The sequence below is a fragment of the Ambystoma mexicanum genome, chromosome 10, assembly GCF_040938575.1.
Source record: "Ambystoma mexicanum isolate Mex_15411 chromosome 10, UKY_AmexF1_1, whole genome shotgun sequence".
Lineage (NCBI taxonomy): Eukaryota > Metazoa > Chordata > Amphibia > Caudata > Ambystomatidae > Ambystoma > Ambystoma mexicanum.
Window position 1 is genome coordinate 1,276,924,393 of NC_090932.1, and position 20,866 is coordinate 1,276,945,258.

The 20,866-nt window shown below is 45.9% G+C and overlaps 1 protein-coding gene across 3 annotated transcripts in view; it reads right to left on the bottom strand.

Annotated features, from left to right (window-relative positions):
- Nucleotides 1-8,760: 8,760 nt before the first annotated feature.
- Nucleotides 8,761-20,866, bottom strand: part of LOC138492234 (uncharacterized) — a 765,255-nt gene continuing 753,149 nt past the window's right edge. For all 3 annotated transcript variants that reach the window (XM_069619271.1, XM_069619270.1, XM_069619272.1), the window contains one exon: nt 8,761-10,221. In XM_069619271.1, the coding sequence (XP_069475372.1) occupies nt 9,685-10,221 (537 nt within the window). In that variant the 3' untranslated portion in view covers nt 8,761-9,684. The remainder of the gene's footprint in view (nt 10,222-20,866) is intronic.

Sequence of the window (20,866 nt, forward strand, 5' to 3'; positions counted from 1 at the left end):
TAAGCGTCCTTAACCCGTGGTTTGTTTAAAGCATTAGCTCACTGACTCCCTTGAGGTTTAGCTAGCTGTTCCTACTCTAGCCCGTCTTCGTGTTCCATAGCAAATTGGGGACAGTGCCTTGCACTAGCTATGCTGGAACCATCTTCTAGATAAATCACATTAAGTCTCACCTCTCCCTTCTAGTCTATCCCCGCCTCTCCCCTTCTCCTCCCTTCCATTCCTCTGTTGTTTCACTCCACCTTCCTGCCTACACCCTTAAATATTAACTTCTTTCCTCCCCCACTCTCCTTCTCTCACTACACTTACTCTTATACAACTGCGACTCCTCCCCTTACTGCTGATTCTGTTATCCTTGTAGTATTATGACTACTCTCCTCTCTCTCTACTAATCCTCCCAGCTTTTCTTCCACTACCACTTACCAATCATCACTACCTCTCCTCTCACCACTACTATCCCACTTCTCTCACCACCACTACCTCTCTTCTCACGCCTACCTCACCTCTCACTACTACTGTCTCCTCTTACCACCACAAACTCTCCTTTCACCCCCACTACCACTCCTACTACCTCTCCTTTCACCACTACTACCTCTCCTCTCACTAGTACACCTTCACTCACTACTACCTCTCTTCCCACCACTACTATCTCTTCTCTCACGCACGCTACAGTACCTTTTCACTACCAATACCTCGACTTTCTCCAACGATCGCCTCTGCACTCCACCACTCCGTCTTTCCTTCTGCTAGTCCCTTGGACCTCCTCCACTACTCTGCTGACTTCATCCAGCTATCCTACACACTTCCTGTTTAAAAATTCCCCCTCTGTTTCAGATTGGTCATCTTCCTCTGGTCAGTCTACTTTGTGAAATTCTGCAGGTGACGTGCCTGTGGCAATAAGAATTTTCAAAAGGGGTCTAAGCCGCACACCCTCATCCTACATGGGCTCATCGCGCTCGAGCAGTGGGAAAACAAACAGCCCACGGGGACCAGCTTCCACCCATGGCGCGGCCCCTTGCAGGACGCTTTAAATACAAAATGTCCCTGTAGTTAACTGGTTTCCTTTCTACACACAAGCTTCGGGTTGTGTTATCTGCCAGACCCGCGTTAGCTTTAATGATGCTGTGCTGGTTTGCGGTTTGCTGCAGCGGCTCTCTCCCTCTCCTGGTAACTGCGCTGCCTCTCGCTTCCCTTCTGGAGTGCTGGGAGGTTGTTGCTGGAGTTTACAGCTCTCGTGACAATCGGAGACGTGAAGCACGAACACTCTTGTCCTTGGAAGAGCATGTTTCATGCCTGGAGTTGAAAACATGTGAACTGAAGTAAGTAGGTGGCGAGTATGGGACTGTAGTAGGTATGGTAACAGCCAAGTGTCTGCACTCAAAAAGCTTGGCACCAGGGTAAAGATTGGAAACTAGGGTTCTTCCTGCTGCTACGTTCTCTTGGAGGCACAGAAGTTATTCTAGAATATGGTGGGTTGCGGATCCCAATCCCCCAGATGACAAGACCAAAAAACTGTGAACAAGGACCAGATAGAGTACATATGTACTCTGTGCTCACCAATTACGGTCTAGATGATCATGCAAATAGTTGCATCACCAATCTTCAATAAATTAAGAACTATTCATGTTTTCTTTATTTTTCAGCATTATCATTAAGATGACATGCCATTTATTTTGAGCGACACATGTACTTTCCTTTCTAGTTTTGTATATGAATGTCAGCCAACCCACTGACAATCATCACTGAAAAATCACCAGGGGCTTTGCTCAGTGTATTTTAGGGGCATTCTCCTTCTGGATGGGCTATGCTGATTATCAGTGATCTTTACAATTTAGTATACAATCTATATCTGTCTTTCTATATGATGTTATTCTCTCCACACATATAAGATGGGGCTGCCCCATGAGCTGAGCAAGTTAAAACTCCTAGTCCCAGGACATTTTAGTGCCCCCCCTCACCAGAAAACCTGCTCCTGCAGTCTAAACCTCATCCTTCTTTCATACCAAGATTGTGTATGTAAGTCTTCATATCCAATCGAGATAGACCATCACTACTCCAATTCTGGACAATCTTGGTTAGCAGGCAGTCTCCAGCTGGTCAACTGTTCCTGTGTCTTCCAATGAGGCCGTGTCCATGGCCATATGTCAGCTAAAATCTGTGGCTCCCTCTGACCCTGTTCCGCTTAGTGTCCCGAAGGACATTTTGCCTAGTATGATCTCTTGCGTTACACAAGGTGTTAATCTATCCTGTCAATCGGATGTATCCCATGAGATCTTAAGCAAGCTATTGTGGTTCCTCTCCTAAATAAACGTCACTGGATGCTTCTGTTTTAACACATTTCCATCCTAGTTCCTTCATTCCTTTCTTCATGTACCTTTTAGAGGCTATGGTATCTCAACTTCTTTTTTCTTTTCTGGAATCTTCCTCTTTGCTTGACCCCTTTCAGTCTGGGTTCTGTCCCAGGAGAGGGACAGAGAATGTCCTGGTATCTGTTGTCGATGATCTGGCCAGGTTGGTTGACAGTGGGGAAGTGGGGGCCTTAATATTGCTTGACCTGACAGCGGCTTTCGACACTGTTGACCACTCCATATTACTGTCCCGCCTGGCTTCAGCTGGCCTCTCTGGGCCTGTCCTGGCTTGGTTTACCTTTTCTTTTACTAGCAGGGGCCAATCACTATCTTTACTTCCTTTTCGTTCTTCTTCTTGTATGCTATCCTGTAGTGTTCCTCAGGGCTCCAACTTGTCCCCGATTCTATTTCACGTCTATGTTCAACCCTCGGTTGCTCTCATTCACTCCCACAGCTTTAGGTGTTACTCTTATGTGGATGACACTCAGATCCTGATCCGTTTAGATCTTAACCAGGAAGAGGTGTCGTCTCGTCTGCAAGAGTGCCTGGGGGACGTGAAGGGCTGGATGAGTAATAACTGGCTCAGACTTTACAGGGATAACACTGAGGTCCTGGTGGTGGGTGCCCCTTCTGATTCTGGTTCTTGGTCCCCTTCTTTCTGGCCAGCTGCACTGGGTGATTTTCCTATCTCAGTGACGATAGTGAAAAATCTTGGTGTCTACCTTTCATCCTCTCTCTCTCGCTCTATGGCTCCTCAGGTGAGCGCAGTGTGCAGAACAGGCCATATTCTACTGAAGGTGCTTCGCAGGGTTTTGCCTTTTCTGTCTGATTTGATTTGATGGGTTATTTATAACGTGCTTAATACCCAGAGGTTTCTAAGCGCGGACCTGGTGATTGAACCTGTGGTGCTCTGTGTCGTCTTGCTTCCAAGGCGAGCATGTTGCCCCTGAGCTATCCTCCCGAGTGCTCACCGGCATCCCACAGTAGTTGCCTCGTTTGTCCCCAGTCAACTGGATTACTGCAATGCCCTGTATCTGGCCCAGCCCGTTGGCCTGATCCTTCGACTCCAGCTGTTGCAGAATCCTGCGGCCCGCGTGGCTACTGCCACCTCTTATGGCTCTGATATCAGTCCAGTTTTGAGATCCCTTCATTGACTTCCAGTGAATAAAAGGATAGTTATGTTATGTTATTTTGCATTTGTATTGCGCCTTATATACCATTGGTATGGTCTGAAGGCGCTGGTAGGTTGAACGCCCTTGGGAACCGAAGTTCAGGTCAGTAGAGAGAGTAGGGAGAGTCAAAAGGTGCATGTGAGCACCGGCTATGTGTGCAGCTCGTCTGGTACTCGTGTAATAGCTGCTTCTTAGCGGTAGGTGTGGTGGTTGAAAGATCAGGAGAATGTGTTCGTTCTGGCTGGATTTATCCGGAACGGAGGTGGCTGCGTTAGGCCTGAGGAAAACGCCTGGCTGGGGGTGTGAAACCAGCAGTGTTTACATAGAATGATGTGGAGTAAGCGGCGGAATGTTGGTATGAGAACAGTTATACCGAATGGTGTCATAGTATCTCTGTGTTCTAGATGAGTGGTGATGTAAAGGAGAGAGTAAGCGTGGTGGTGTGATATGATGGGTTATGCTCTTTCGACGAGCACACTTCTAAATGCAATTTTCCACAGAGAGGCTATTGGGCACACTTCTAAGTTCTAACTTCAATTTACCGGAGAGGCTATTGGGCAGAGGGCTATTGGGTACATTTCTAGATGCAATTTCACAGGGTCTCTACAGCGCACACTTCTAAATTCAATTTTCCAGAGATGCTATTGGGCACATTTCTACATGCAGCTTTCCAGAGTGTCTATTGGATACACTTCTATAATCAATTTTCACAGATAGTCTTTAAATCTTTGTGTCTGGTTCACCGAGCGTATTATCAAGGGTATCAGGTAATAATGTCCCCATACATAATGTGGCCGGGAAAAGCCATTGGTGACATTATATGTGGTGACATTATATATAGGGACGGGTTGCAGGGTTGTCCCTACTCCCCATGTAAAAAGAAAAATTGGGGGTTGCAGGGATGTGCCCCACATGTTCAATGTAATAATGTCTCTGCAAAAAACTGCAAATTTCTCCAGGAGAAGTTTCTGCCCTACACTCCAGGCAGGGCGCTTCACTCCAGCAATGATTGTCTGGTTTTGGTTCCCAAATGTTGCCTTTGTAGGGTTGTAGGGCAGGCTTTCTTGGTGGCTGCTAGTAAGCTATGGAATGGTCTCCCGGCTAGCTTGAGACATACCAAAAACCACCTGCAGCTCTGTCGTCATCTTTAAACTCTGTTATTTTAAGCTCAGGTATGCTGTTGTCAATTCTGTGTGCTATCCTCGCGCCAAGATGCCTATTGGTGTATGTGTGCGCTACAAATATATCGAACATAACAAATACATGTAACATAACATGCACCCCTCTAAACCCAAAAAACCTCTGCCAGATCCACTATCAATAGGATCACCTTCTATTAGCTCCAACACCTGTCAGTCAACAGGAACCCACTCAGATGCATCAAACTACAGTGAGAAATACTGCTTCAAACAGGAAATAATGCCCTTCAAAGGTGACACAACTGACCAATGAAAATGACTACTGCAACTGATCTCATTGCAAGTCCCGAGAAAGCTAGAGATTAAACCCCTGAATGCCAGAACTACAGCACCAAACGAAAAACACAGTTAATATAAATAAATACTGCACCCAATTCAAGGAGGGTGCTAGATTTTCATATGTCAGAAGACATTCAATTTAAGAAAATAATAACACCAGAGAGGGAATCGCGGACACATATTTTATACAATCTAATTTCTTTATACAAAATGTTTTAAAATCATAAAATACACCACCAGGAAAAAACCTTAAGAAAGCCTGTGTTTGTTGGGCAAAATATGTCAGGTGTGTTCGCCCTGCCGCACAGCCGGTTTGGTCAGTGCGTGATGATTTTAGATAATTTTGTATGACTACATTTCACCCCCAGAGTGCCATTCGCCTCTCAAGTGGTTGGATATGCTGTCGGCATTTCTGAGCTCATGACCGTTGCTGATCAGATAAATCAATAAATGTTCACACTCTGATATTTGCAAGGCATCCCTCAAATATTTTCCAGATAAGGAGTGCAAAAAAGCATGGTGTTTAGGTGCATAATATACAAATTAACATTTTCTTCCTTTTTTTTCACTTCAGTTTTTCCAGGAATCCATTTTCAATGTTCTTATTGATGTCCCCACCACATTATTTCTGGCAATTACCTCATAATTCAGTTGCGACATTGTCAAATTTTTTAGAATCATCAAATACATTTACAAAACCAACTTTATGCCACAACAGCATTGTATGCTCGCAAACCCTATACGACAACAGCATGGCCCACCCAAGAGCAGAAATAGAAGCAATACAACAGGCCATCGACACATCTTGCAGGACCACAACCAACACCCTCCCAGAAACCAGCACCCCAACAATCAACAAAACACTCAATCGACTCAAACCGATCAGCGAGAAAATCTTCGGCAAACTATCAAAAGATACCAACATAGCAGGATCTTGCACTGACCCATGCACACCGGACATCTACAAAACGCTACTCACCCACAAAACACCAGCCCTCTACATCCGACTACTAATGAATCTATCCCTAAACACAAGAATAGTACCAGAGTCATGCAAATCAGTGTACATCAAACCTCTTCTAAAAGATGTGATGGGAAATACAGATGACCCTACGAACTACAGATCCATATCAAACCTACAGTTCCCAGTGAAAATCTTGGAGAACCATGTGCACAAAAACCACTCAATCACGAAGAAAGCAACAGAATTCTTGACCAATCCCAGGTTGGCTTCAGGTGACTGTGAGGAAAAAAATGAGTACTCTTCTCCACATGGGACGACCTAAAAATTAGCACGGGCAACACCCAATCAGCCCTTATACTACTGGACAAATCATCTGCCTTCAATATGATAAAAAAACACAATTCTAATCAAGGGACTGGAGGAATTCAGTATTCAAAGCTCTGCACTACTATTGTTGAAATATTTCCTCACCGACCAAACTGAAAGACCCCACATTCCTCCAGTCACAACAAAAACAAAAAATATCACCTGTGTTGTTCGACAAGGATCAAGCCTTTCCCCACTCCTTTTCAACATTTATATAACCCACTAATAAAGCACATTCAAACCCATGGACTGATAAACTAAACCTACGCAGTCAACACCCAACTAATTTACAAGCTAACGAACGACCCAGAGAATACCCTCAATAAATGCCTCAAAGAGAAACACCTGGATGGCAAACAACAACCTCAAACTAAACCCAACCGAAACATAAATAATGATTTCCCAACAAGAAGACAGCCCAAAACAAACATCACTCGCCTGTTCCCCCAAGCCCTTGGAACCTAGCCGGAAATGTCAACAGTGATAAAAGAAATCTGGGAATCCTCATGGACAACGGTCTGACCTTAGAACCACAAGTCAATGCAATAGCAAAAAAAAACATTAAAATCTTTAGAGAATCAAAATCGTTCATTGCTGTAGAATCAAAGCCCACTTCTTTGACCCCCAGTACTTCTTGAATTTGCTGGTAATTTGATACATTCATCACTATGTTTTGTCTTATGGCTCTTCTTCTTTTGGTGGTTTCTTTGACTATGTGGTTACACAAAAATGTTCTCCCTGTCTATTCAGGGTCGGATTGGCCCCTCGGCCTTTCGGCCCGTGGCGGGCCGAAATAGTCCCTGGGGAAAGGGGGCCAGTATCTGGCCATTCCTGGGCCGGTTTTGAAAACAAAATAGAATTTATTTTTTCACATTTTTCATTTTTTTTTTTAAAAAAAGCCTTTCATCCTTCTTAGGTCGATAAATGAGTACCAACACAGGTTGGGTGATATTGTATGCATATTTGTTCCATAAAAAAGAGCTTATGCGCAAGTGCTATACAATAACATATTATCATTTGGCCTTGGACGTCTGCTTGGATTCACAGTAATTTTGTGTACTTAGGAACAATGCTATTTGATGACACTTCCTGTTTTGTCAAGGGGTGAAAGGTCTTGTTTCATCGCTTCCCCGGATGTCACTTTGGGGTGGGGTCAAATGACATCACTTCTGGTGATGTCATCAGAGGTCAAGGGTCGTGAGGCAAGGGTTGGCCCACTTTTTTGAGGTGAGGGGTGGGCCACTTTCTTTTGGGTGACCAGGCCTATTTCTTGTCCCAGTCCGACCCTGTGTCTATCTCCTTCCACTCTTCATCACTATACATGTCTTCCTTTTTCCACCTTTTCTTTCATCCAATCGTAACAATTCAATCTTCTCAAAAACATTCTCTGCTCATTTTTACTACTTTTTCTTTTTTCCTCCGAAGTTTCGACTTCTAATTTTGATGCTCTTACTTACCCTGTTTGTATTCCTTTGCTTTCTTTCTACTATTTCTTTTTAGTGTTTCTCTAAATTCTTGTTACGCATGGCTTGACAAGAGTCATGTGCCATGCCCATGCCCAGGCACCAAACGCAGGACTGATATGGACCCGAGACCGACATCTGTCTCTTGCAACCCATGCAAATCTTAAACCCTGATTGTACCAAAATCCTATTTTTTGCATTTTGTCACCAATCTGTGGTAGCAAGCTCCTGGAGCAGCACCTCTGGAGTGAGAAAAATGGGGCATGACTGATTCCATAGGTTTATCAGTTATGTCATATCTGGCAACAGTGGTGTCCATGGCACAGTCAGCCTCATTTTAATTGGGGTTGATTGGTAAATCAGGGCTTAATGCTTTTATGCCTTTATTTCCATAAGAATCAATTTGTGTATATTTGCAGGCATTGTTTGCTTTTTCATGAGACATAAGGGCAGGGGTGTTGCTAGGTCTGGAAAAGATCAGGGGCTAAGCTAATGTCTGGATCGGCGGGACTCGGGGCTAGCTAGCATTTTGGTTGTAACACCTGAGATTCTATCCGGAGTTACAACCAAAAGACCAGGGGCTATAGCCCCCTCAGTCCTACCCTAGCAACGCCTCTGCATAGGGGAACAATGAAAGAGTAAAAGCAGGTTTACCTTGCTTTTACTCTTTCCTTCTCCCCACTGCCTTGTGAATGTTGAAAATTGGGTGCAGGGATCCCAACAGCAGGTAAATGCTAACGTTGGTGGTCGTCTGAATGCAAATGGTATTTTGTATAGAATGAGGCTGTTATGGAAGCGGTTTGAAGCCATGCTAGCGTTTCCTAGTTGCTGTTTAAAGCTTTACAGATCCAATCTGTGCTTTGAGATATTTCAAAAGATTAAATGTGTGGGTGGAAGGTATCAATTAAAACAGTGCTATCTTAGTTCCATGTCATAGCATAATATGGTATTTTCGTACAAATTCCACAGAAATTAGAATTTTAATGGGCAGTATTACAGAGACTTTGCACCGGTGCAAGTGCTATTAGGACTAGGGTAGAAATTGCCCAAGTGCAAAATATATTCTTTCAATACATGCGTTTTTCCCCAAGCGCAATGTCTGCCCTAGTCCTAGTCCTTCGCCTTGGAGCAAAAATGCATTGAAAGAATATTTTTTGCATCTGGGAAGTTTTTGTCTTAATGCTAATTGTGCTTTCACTGGTGAAGTTTCTGTAATAGCGCCAAACATCTTTATTAGACATTTTGGTAAGCCAACACATCAATTACTTCTTAGTAAGGTTAAATACATGAATACAAAAAATAAAACACAATTCTCAAAATTTGTATAGGAAAATTCTGGTGACTGAACTGGACTCCCCCTACAGTAAAATGAAACGTTTTCCTTTTCAAATCATTTGCATCAGTCATCAACAGCGGACTGCTGAGCTGGCACAGGGATGTCTATTAACCACTTGTGTGCCACCGGGATGCATACATGTCCTCATTTACGTAGGGCAATAATGAAGTCCATAGATTCAAAGGGTCATTGGGGGTTGAGGGAGGGGTTCCCATATATCTCTTTTGTTTCAGGGAAAGATAAAACCATGCAACTCTTGAACTCTAGGGTTAGTTAATAATCTAGGAAAATAGTAAGTTGTTAGCTGAGTGAAGAGGTAACACAGAGTCCTTACCGAAGACCATGACATCAAAGCAGGTAAACGGTCAGTGATTCAGAACAGACTATCCTGCAGTGTAACCAATTCATTCAATAGCATTTGGTTGAAACCGCTGTACCTAGGTTAGGATAACATCAAGAGAGTCAGATTACCAGGCATAGCAGTCATCCAGGTTTACCAAAGTACCGGGTGTGGGAGATGGATTGGAAACACTGCTGTTAATATTCATGTCTGGACATTCTCATGAGATAATTCGCTGCAATTTGGATTTACCCCCTCTCCCTGGGAAATGTCCTGCTAAACGTTTGTCTCCAGTACACAGATGTGATGCAGGCGACAGGAGTTCCTTGGAGATGGCCTCCTGTGGGAACATGTGCATGTTTTTTGGGGAAGAAGCTGCATGTAGGCGAGACTGTGAGTGTCTTTTGGACAAGTGATCATCCAAAATGTCCATGGTTTCCAGGTCATCTGGCGAGGTGCTTCCTGAAAGACCCATGAAAGAAATGACCTCTCCAGCACCAAGGTCAATCTGTCTATGTGTCATGGCCTCCTGCAATGCAAATGGTCCACTGTGTCTTGTAACCTGCATGCTGTTACTGCTACCATTTTCAGAGTAGATGGAACTCTTATGCCGCGAGGGCGATGGAGAACCAGCTGGATCTTGAGCAATGTGCGATTTGGCATTCATCAGATTCCCCTCATCCTGGGAAAATTCCTTTCGTAAAGCAGCCATCTGCATCTGAAGCAGTTCTCGGTGTTGCCACTCCATTGTCTGCACCTACCAATATACATTTGAAATTGGAATCAAATACAATCGCCTACAAACAAATACATTAGACACACCCTTATTAATGGCAACATGATGAGAACATTATAGGAACAGTCACTGACTAGCCAATCCTAGTCTACCATAACATACATTGCTTCTAATTGAAAACAGACAAAATACATGTGGTTCTGGGTTTCTACTGCTAGAAAAGTACAAAACAGATGCAGCTATAGGCAGTGCTTATTAGATGCTGGCCATGCCTAATTCTACCCACGCACGAGGAAGCATCTAAATCACAAGCTAAGTGTTCACACTGTCTGGATGTACCAATGGAGAGAAAGGAGGGTCTTTTTCAATCCTTCAGAATAGAGGGTAAAATGAAATATACAGGGAGGTAGCATCTTTATGGGTAGGTGCCCAATAAAATTCCTGGGATCAGGAAAGAGTCTACAACTCTACATCAAGCACAGAAAGAAAGCTGGAATCTGCATCTACCCCTGGGAAGGGGGAAGATCTGTTTACACACAAGACAGTGGGCCTCATTACGACCCTGGCGGTAAGGGGTTAGCGCCAGCGTTAGCTGCGCCGACCCCTTACCGCCAATTACGAGTTCCCTTTCCGCCATGGCGGTTTTTACACCTGCTTTTAGCGGGTGTAAAAAACCATGGCGGTAAGGGAACTTGGTGTTAATTACGCCACCGTAATTTACGGTGGCGTAATTAACGCCTTCCCCACTCCCATTATGCCCTATGGGGCAAAAATGGGAATGGGGAAGGGTAAATGGGGATTGGGGATTTACCGCCCCGCCAAGGTCGGAATGGGGCGGTAAATCCCCTTACCGCCATGGCGTTAACGTAGTTAGCACCATGGCGGTAAAGTCACGGCCCTGGCGGTAACTTACCGCCAGGGTCGTAATGAGGCCCAGTATTGAGGGACTATTCTCTTGGGCGGATGGTCTACTTGTACCTGTTGTAGAAAGAGCACCCATGTATACACCAGGCTGTGGCTGTGTGGGAAGGGGGTAGTCTATATAAAAACTTGGTAGGAATTCTTGTGGTTGACTCTGAGCAAGAGCCTATAATGTGATATTTAGAGGTCCATTGAGTGGTGAGTATCAGCGAAGAATACTGTACTTCAGGGAAGTTTGAAATGGGCATAATTAATGAGGGGGTGGAGTTATAAACCTATATGAACTTCCTCCAAAAGGATCAGGCAAACTATATTCTTATAGGGAGTGTCGAAAAATGCTACCTGAAGGTCCAAATCCTAATGCGCAACACATTTTTGCGTGGCCCAAATCGAGATGAGAGCAAGCAGACAGGTCTATACAACCTTCCTAGAAATAATCACGATTAAGCCACTTCAGGATTATTTGAAATTGACCAGGCAATCAAAAGGAGCCCATATGGCCAAAACATGTAATTTCATAGCTTTTACAATTAGCTTAAAAACTGCATAATTATAGTTTTGATAATTTCAATTATTTTTTCTCCCCTTTGATCTAAACAAGCCTCCATACTTCGTGGGTATTCTGGAGCACATGCAACCAACGAATTCAGTCCTCCTTTAAAGTACTAGAAACTGCCATCAAAATTTCACATGCTTGTTCTTCGGAACAGTTTGTTCTGCTGAGTGCCCACTGGTGATGGGTAGGAACGATGAAAATCATCATCTCTACCTTCCATCCCTTCTCTTACCTGTACAGATCTGTCATATTTGTTTAGCCCCACACCCCCTTCATCCTTCCTCTCCTCAGATGTCATTTTTCCATTCCTGTGCAGACTAAGGTCTCTAACCCCTGGCTGGGGTACAATAGAACACACACTATGCTTCAAAGGGCTTTTGGATCCCGCACATTATTAGGAAAAATCAAACCTTTCGAAAATTGTGCAAAAATACTAAAAAGCACATACCAATGTTTACTAAAATGCAACGAGATCAATAACATATCAGGGGTTTGCCAGTGAGTGGAGTGGAAAATGAAAGTGTAACATTGCTTTTAGACTTAAATATTTTGCTCCAGCTCATTTTTCTGTCGTCCTAAGGCGCAGTAGGGCAGCAAAGCGAAAATAGCATCTGCGCTTTGCTTTCCTCCTTTGTCTCACTAGAGCACTTCGTTTTATGCCTCATTGAGATTTCCATGCAGGCGTAAAACGAATGGATTCCAATGGAATGCAACTCACATTAGCAATTGCTAATGAGCAGGTGGATTCCCTGGGATCCATTAACAAACACTGCCTGCAATGTGCATTCACAGGTGGTGTCTCATAGCTTTTAAAGCGGAAAGAAAAGCTGAAGAGTTTGTTTGTTTGTTTGTTTGTTTTATTCACTTATAATGCGCACCAGACCCGCAGGTATCCGGGCGCAGCAGTACAGAAAATGCGAAGCTTAAGTTGCAGGGTGGGGTCATGGGATATATACACTGTACAAATACAAAATACAAAATATAGACTGCAAAATATCACAGGAAGGCAGCAGTTGCGATTTACATGCAGAATAAATACAAAATATGATCAAGACAGTCTATGTACAGGTACTGTATGGGCGAAAGCTCAATGGTCAGGTGGGCAAAGTGAGTGGGACCATAGGATCATAATGAAGTGTATATTCTAGGGTGGGGTGGGGGATAAGTGGGCGCCGATAGGCTATTCATTGGTAGTCCTTAGCAGATTGATGTAGTTAATTCTGAATTTAGGGAAGGGCTGTGCCTCGCGTAGAGGATTAGGCAATGAGTTCCATAATTGAGCTGCTTGCACCGAGAAGCTACTGCCCCCCGCCTTAGATAACCTGAATCTGGGAATGTTGAGGCTGTTGGCATTAGCAGTTCTGGCAGGGCGTAAATGATTTCTTTTAGTGAGTTTATTGCAGAGATAGCTTGGTGCTGCATTGTTCAGGGCTTTATGAACCAGGGATGCTACTTTAAGGTGGATTTTGTTTTGGGAGGACAACCAATTGTTTTGGCGCCTGATGTTTGAGATATGTGATCTTTTGGGTACACCAAGGGCAGCTCGTAGGGCATTGTTTTGAAGAATTTGGAGTCGGTGGGTGATGGATTTGTTTGCTCCGATGTAGAGGGCATTACAATATTCAAGCCTCGAAAGGATTAATGCTCTCGCTAAGATTAAAGCGATTTTGCCTATTTTTACTCTTCAGTTTTACACTCAGCGTTTAGAGTAATACAAATTGCATACAGAGGACCAGCACAGAGAAAAGGATTAAACTACGATTATGCTTGACCGAAAAATGGTCTGTATATATCGATTCGATGATTTAGGATTTCTGTCGACGGGGGAATTCTCTTAAACATGCCACTGCTGCCAAACTGAAGGTCGATGTTTAGTAGTGGGAGTGTTGTGGAGGACATTGCCAGATAACCTGAATCCTTTTAAACAATCCGTTTTCCTACACGCAAAGGGGGCATAATCTTATGGTACCATCAGTGAAGCACAGGATAATACAAAAGCCGGTGTGGTGATCACCAAACATACTCATCTGTTTCACAACTGTATCTGCTGCAATAGAGAAAGGCTAAGCCAATTACCTGCGCTTATTACATTTCACATGGGAACGCAGCAAGATGGTGCGGGGATATTTCTGGTCTTTCCCTCGAGCACACCTTAAGCTTAGAAACAAAGAATTGGTTGTCCTGTCATCTTCAAAATGTCACTAGTCATTTACACCCTGCCCTGCCTCATTTAAACAGAGGTGTTAGATATCTCTAGCAAGTGACTGGAATCAGCTTTCAAGAAGAAGGACAGAAGGAAAGTGCAGCGAGAAAGCGCTCACACACAGATCTCAAATGAACATGAAAACTGCCATCTCCTTGCAAGTCAGATGGAAAGTTAGAAGAGAAGCCTCTCACAAGGGATTACCACATTCTGGATCGGAGACTGAAAGATACAAGCATCCAAATGAGTACAACATAGCTGTGTCTGCCATCCTCTTTAAAGGAAGTATTTACGTGTTATTTATTATACTCACAACCAATGTATATTTAGGACAATGCATTGTATGTCTAAGCAGCATGGATGTCTTTATTTGACTGCCTGAGCTATGCCTTGTCAAGGTGCCGGTAGTAGTTAAGCATTTATGAGTATTTGGGGACTGGACGGCAATTACTTTCGCCACTCTCTCCAGGGCGGGGAATCGTTAGTTCCGCACCACTACTAAATCTTTGCCAGAATTCCAGACCAGCACAGGCTTGCACTTTTCGGGGAAACTACAGGCTCCGCTTGCAGTACCTTGACATATTGTTTGAGGGGCATGAACCCATGTGCAAACATTTTAAGATGCTCGGGGCACATGGGCAATGCGAGGGGCTTTAGGGATACGTGCACAGAGTGTGAAGTTCTTTGTACACATTGATGGCCGTAATGGGAATAATGCTTCACTGCAGGCACCTCACCTAACCAATGCGGCCAACCACTGGGAGTGCGTTTTCTCCCTCCATCCCAACAGCCCATTCACACCATCACCAGAAAACGCCAACATCATCGCCCCTCCTCTAAGGCATGGACTTCGCAATGCAGCAACCTCACCCACATCAGCCTCAAGCCCACCAGCAACCCCACACCGTCCACAACGCGGAAGTTGATGCTTGCCAACGTCTACTCAGCTATCAGCAATGCAGCAGACACGGCTAACCTCATCACTACACACGACCATGATGCCATCTTCATCACCGAGACCTGGCTGACACACATCTCCACCCACATTCTAGGCATCCTTGTCCCCGATGGCTACAGCATCCAACACAGAGACCGGCTTAACAAGACAGGCAGAGGCCTCGCAGTCATCGACAAGACCTCATGGCCCTGCACCGACTTGACATAGACAACATTGGCTCCTTTGAAGTCCTCTCCTGCCGTTTCCGCTCTCCCCGATGCACACAGTCACCCTACATCTCATCTATAAACTACCCAAACCCAACACTGCCTTCATCGGAGACGTCACCGACCTGGACACCACCATGTCCACCACGCACATCAACGTTTTCCTAGGCGACTTCAATCTCCCAGGCAACAAGGTCACCAAACCGATGAAGGAAGCTCTCCTCAGCCTCCACAACACCCTCACCCTGAAACAGCACACAAAAGACCAAGCACACGAGAAAGGTAACAACCTCGACGTAATCATCACTGCATTGCCTTCCCTCCACTACAGCTCTCCTCTCCTGCTTCACTGGACTGACCACCTGGCCGTGCCTTTCAACATCCTGCACACCACCTCAGTCAAGCACTCCCAGCAGAAGCACATCAGACAAACCTTCAGGTCCTTAAAGAACTTTCCGGTGGAAGCCCTCATGGAAGACCTTGCCAACCTCCACCTCATATGGACTGAACACCCTCAACCGAACTGTGACTCTCTACTGGAAGCACTCAATGCCACCCTCTCAGCCTACATCGACCGACACACGCCTCTGAAACAACGCACCTGCTAACCGAAATCATCAGCACCCTGGTACACGCAAGAACTCAACAAAAGAGTTATCAGGAAACAAAAGAAAACCTGGTGCCGTTCCAGGACCACATCCGACCTGGTGCTCCTCAAGGAACTCTGAGCAACCTGCCGACAACTAATCAACAAAGCTAAGGCTTCCTACTGTCAGAACACCATAGCAGAAGCCAACAACAAAGGCAGGGCCCTATTCAAAGCAGTCATGCTCTGCGTCAATCCGCTAACCGACCCTGCCATACCACACTCCATCGAAATCTACCGCCATCAACACTTTCTTCATTGACAAAATCAGCAAGATTTGCCAACACATAGACACCAGCTCTGCAACAACAGAACCACCTCACGTCCCTCATTGCGAATCTCCACACCCGGGACAACATTCAAGACACTCTCTACAGAGGACTTGATAGAAACCCTGGCCAACCTCAAAGCCAAATCAAATATAGATGACAACCTCCCAGCATCCATCCTCAAGACCCTCCCCGCAGAAGCTCTCCTTCCCTACCTGGAGATCATCAACAGCTCCCTAACTCAAGGCACCTTCCCATCAACCCTCAAGACAAGACAAATCCTCCCTCTGAAAAAGAAACCCATTCTAGGTCCCGACAACCTAGGTAACTATCATCCCATCACCCATCTTCCCTTCCTAGTTAAGACCATTGAGAAAGCGGTAGCCGCGCAACTGCAACAACACATCGATACCAACAATCTCCTTCAAATCTACCAATCCGGGTTCAGACCCAGATGCAGCACAGAGACGGCAACCATTTAAGTGGTCGACGATGCCCTCAATATCCTTGGTGATGGCCACCCCTGCCTTCTGGTTCTACTCGTCCTCTCAGCCGCTTTCGACACAGTAGATCACCAGGCACTCATGGACACCCTACATCAACGCATGTGGACCAGTGACCTTGTCCTACGCTGGTTCACGTCCTAATTCACCAACCGGCATCAGTTTGTTCAGATGGACTCCTCTAGATCACCAATGTTACCCGTCATCTGTGGTGCCTGCAGGGTTCCATCCTCTCCCCAGTGATCTTCATTCTACACATGGAGACGCTGCAAGTCCTCCTAGCAACACACAACATTCACATACACCAATACGCCGATGACATACAGCTATACCTCAAGATCGACTCCATCAAGTCCACAGGCTCAAAACCTGCCTCTCCCAGATCCAGTCGTGAAAGTCCAGTGCATACTTGAAGCTCAATCCCTCCAAGACCGCATTCCTACTCCTCACCAACAACACCGAACACCCAGACATACAGACCTGGCTATCAACCATGAACCCTGAGGGCTTCACACCCAAGCTCACCTCCTGCAAGAAGCCGCTCGGGTTCCAGATCGACAAACACCTCTCCTTCAAGACACACATAGCTAGGAAAACTCAGACAATTTGGAATCAGCTCTCCCTCCTGCGGAAAGGCAAGCCTTTCCTCCCTCTGGATAGCTTTAGGTCCACCGTTCAAGCACTGGTCCCATCCCACCTGGATGGGGCAATGCCCTCTTTGAAGGCCTCCCGTCATCCTCTCTTGTGCCCCTGCGAAGTGTCCTACACGTGGCTGCACTCCTCAGCAGGGGTCTACGCAGATATGACTATATCACCCCGGCCCGCATAGGCCTTCACTGGCTCCCACTGCAAGCATGAATCACCTTCAGGTCTTGCTGCTTCATCTATAAGGCAGTCGCCCTCAAGTCACCCAGCTATCTGGCAGAGAAACTCAGCATCTCCGGCAGATAGCACACCACCAGAAGCCAGGACACATGCAGACTTGAAATCTGCCACTGTAAAAAGAAAAGGACCAGAAAACAAGTCTTCTCTGCCTATGCCCCAAGACTATGGAACCTCCTCCCTGTCAACATCACACTTGCCCTACGCTCCTACAATTCAAAAAAGAACTCAAGGCCCACCTCTTCAAGGAGTCTCCTCCTCAACACCTAGGCCATCACGCCATTGCTAGACACTGCCCACCCCTCCCCGCCACTCTGTACAGCTGTACCCCTCGTCTGTGCCCCTCTGTATCCTACCCCCGCTGTATATCTGTTCTGTTGTTACCTCTGAAATGCCCTCCATTATGTAGGTGTACTGTTTTATACCGCTGCAAAGTGCTCTGTTGCTTCTCAAAGCTAGGTCTGCGCTCAATAAATACAATAATAATAATAATAATAATAAATAATCTGCCATTACATTAATTCTGTTAAACCCTGCTTCCAGCAATAAACGTCACTCAACCAGTGTAGGAACGTATTACTTAATTTAAGCACTTTTTCATTCATAATATGCAGGGAATATTGCAGCTTTTTACAAGTACTGGCAAGTGAGTTTAAGATGCATGTAAGGAGGTCTATAGCACATGGAAGTCTGTCCCAAGTCGACATGCCCCACTGCCATTTGCATGCCTGACCCTTCCACTCTGCAACTGTTGAACAGAAACTCGTGAATTAAGTGAGGGGCTGGAGTAAGGAGACAGACACAGGGTTGGTAATTCTCCAATACATTTTTCTTCAAATAATAAAGGGGGATGGAAAAATGCCTCACTTGTCCTAATTCTATGAGGGGTTTCCCTGCCTCAACAAAATGAACCACTGAGACAGTCCTTGCCAGAATGTCCAAAATAATATCCACTGTTCTGTGTCCAAAACCTATTCTGACGCTCGCACTCAAATGCTACAAAAACTACCACCAGGGGAAATATTTTGTGGGCTGCTTTTCTGCAGCTTTCTTCTCTGTGCATGTACCACCGTTGGTACCAAGGTGCCAATTCAATGCCAAGGGGAAAACCCTTGTCCTTGGTCTTACTGGGCCTCATTACGAGTCCAGCGGTAACCGTGCCTGAAATTCCGGCAGGTTACCACTGGACTCGTATTACCATTCCGCCTCTGTGATTCCTGGAATTACCGGGGCATTACAACTCCGGTGACCCGGGAATTCCGGAGGCGGAATTCGGTAAATCCCCATTCCTATTGAGTCCCATAGGACTCAATGGGAATGAGGAAGTGGAAACTCCGCCACCATCTCGTGATGGTGCCGGTGTTTCCACGTCCACCTGCAGGCGGGTGGTGTTAAACCCGCCAGGTCAGACCTGGCAGGAATGACACCTCCACCTGCAGGACTCGAGATCACCCGGTATGGAAACAACGGTGGTGGCGGGTTTACCGCCACCGTTATTTCCATACCGGGTGACTCGTAATGAGGCTCACTGTCAGACTTTTATACTGCCAGGGGAAACTTCCCTGTTCTTTCCTGTCTCGCATGCCAAGGGGAAAATCCTCGTTCCTGGTCTTTCCTTCCTTTTTAACTAAAGAATACTTGCTTTCTCTTTCACAATGATACGTTTTGGTCCCACTGTTGTCTAGACCAGTTCTTTATACCACCCAGTATGAACCTGGTCTGTGCACAGGTTCCTAACTGTGTACAATTGTCATGGCAGAGTTAGTCTTTTCTTCTGCAAGTAATTGTCGGGTTGGTTTCTCAACTCCAATATTACTGGGACTAGCAAGAGGTGTGGCCAGGATGGATATTGCCACTTTCTCATTACCTTTATTTAAAAGAGGGGTTCTGTGAGGGTTTGGGGAGGGCGGGTTTGAAATGGCCTTATCTCACCTTCATTTTTGTCTTCGAAAAGTCTGGTTCCCTCACACTGCTCCGTATTTTTTACTTCAGCGCTGCAGTCCGGGTCCCTTTTAGACTCTTCACCCAGTGCCGTTGTCTGTGCTGCCTATTAGAGCTGGGGTAGGTAAATGGGGTCCTCAGGGCTTTGCCGAGGGCTCCCTGTAGAGATATCGCGAGAGCCCGCGCTCTCGCGAGATCTCGCCGTGGACCCAAGCTCCGCCCCCGCGCGATTCGCGCGCACTACGGGACGAGCGGAGGACGCGATAAGGTGCGTCCTGCCGAGCCCTCCTGTTACGGGGCCCGCTCCTCATTAATCTTGGACACGGACTTTAAGGCCACATCCTCCCAGCCATCCTAGGCCCGTTGGCCCTGTTATCGCGGCACGCGTGTTGCGTGCATTCTGCATGAAACCTATGGGAGAATAAATGCAACGTTACAAGCCCAGAGACTCCTGTCTTCATTATAAGCATCTTACTACATAAATTGGCAACGAGGATCACCACCAGAACTCACAGAGGAGCATGCAAGGAGCAACGCCACCGCCACCCTTTCTCCAAACTCCAGGTAGGCCTGCCATCCCATGGCCACAATGGCAGCCCCTATTCACGACATATGTGGAGGCCCTAGGTGGGGCAGGGTTCTCAGCGGCAAGGCGCAGGGCCATGCTACTAAATGCCCTGGGAGTGGAAGGACAAAGAATATTCGAGAGTCTCACCCCGATACTGGTGGCTGGCGACAATGACGATGTTTTCAAGGAGGCGGTCAGGAGAATCATAAAAAGGTTTGCCAGTAAAGAGAACACAGTGCTCCACAGGATACGGTTTTACACGCGAAGGCAAGAAATGTCGGAACCAGTTGACGATTACGTCACCAAGCTGAGGGAGTTAGCAGCGCTGTGTAATTTTGGCAACAATGCGGAGAGCCTCATATGCGACATGTTGGTCGTCCACACTAACAGTCGGAAAGTCCAAGATAAGTTTATTGTTGAAAAAGAACTGCAGTTGGAGAAAGCGATTGAGATTGCCAGAGCAGTCGAGGAAACGGCGGGAAGACGAAAGGAGCTTACTGGGGCCCAGAGTTCTGCAGAAATACAAGCAGTGGGTTTCCATGCAAAAAAAGAAAGGCCGGCAACCGACACAAGAGAAGGGAGAGGGAACAGGAAAGAACCCCTAAAGTGTCACAGGTGCACCAGCACGAAACACCTGGCGTTTGACAGGGAGCGCCCAGCCAGAGACAAGGAGTGCTCCATTTGTAAACGCATTGGCCATTTCTCTATTGTGTGTCGGTGGAGGAACAAGAAAGTCTCCAGCCTTAATGCAGATCGCAATACGGAGAAAGAATCATCCTCAGAAGATGAAGGAAGACCCACAGTCATCATGGTGAACAGCACAAGAGCAAGGAGAGAGAAACCTCACTGCATGATCAAGATCGATGGCACGGAAACAAGGGTCATGGAAGATTCAGGTTCGGATCTAACGATCATTCCCCTTCGCACGTATAAGGACATGGTGGGAAAAGAAAAGGTGCAAGTGCTTATGACGAAGCACAAACCCACGGTGTTTGGAGGGGCGTCAGTTGAAC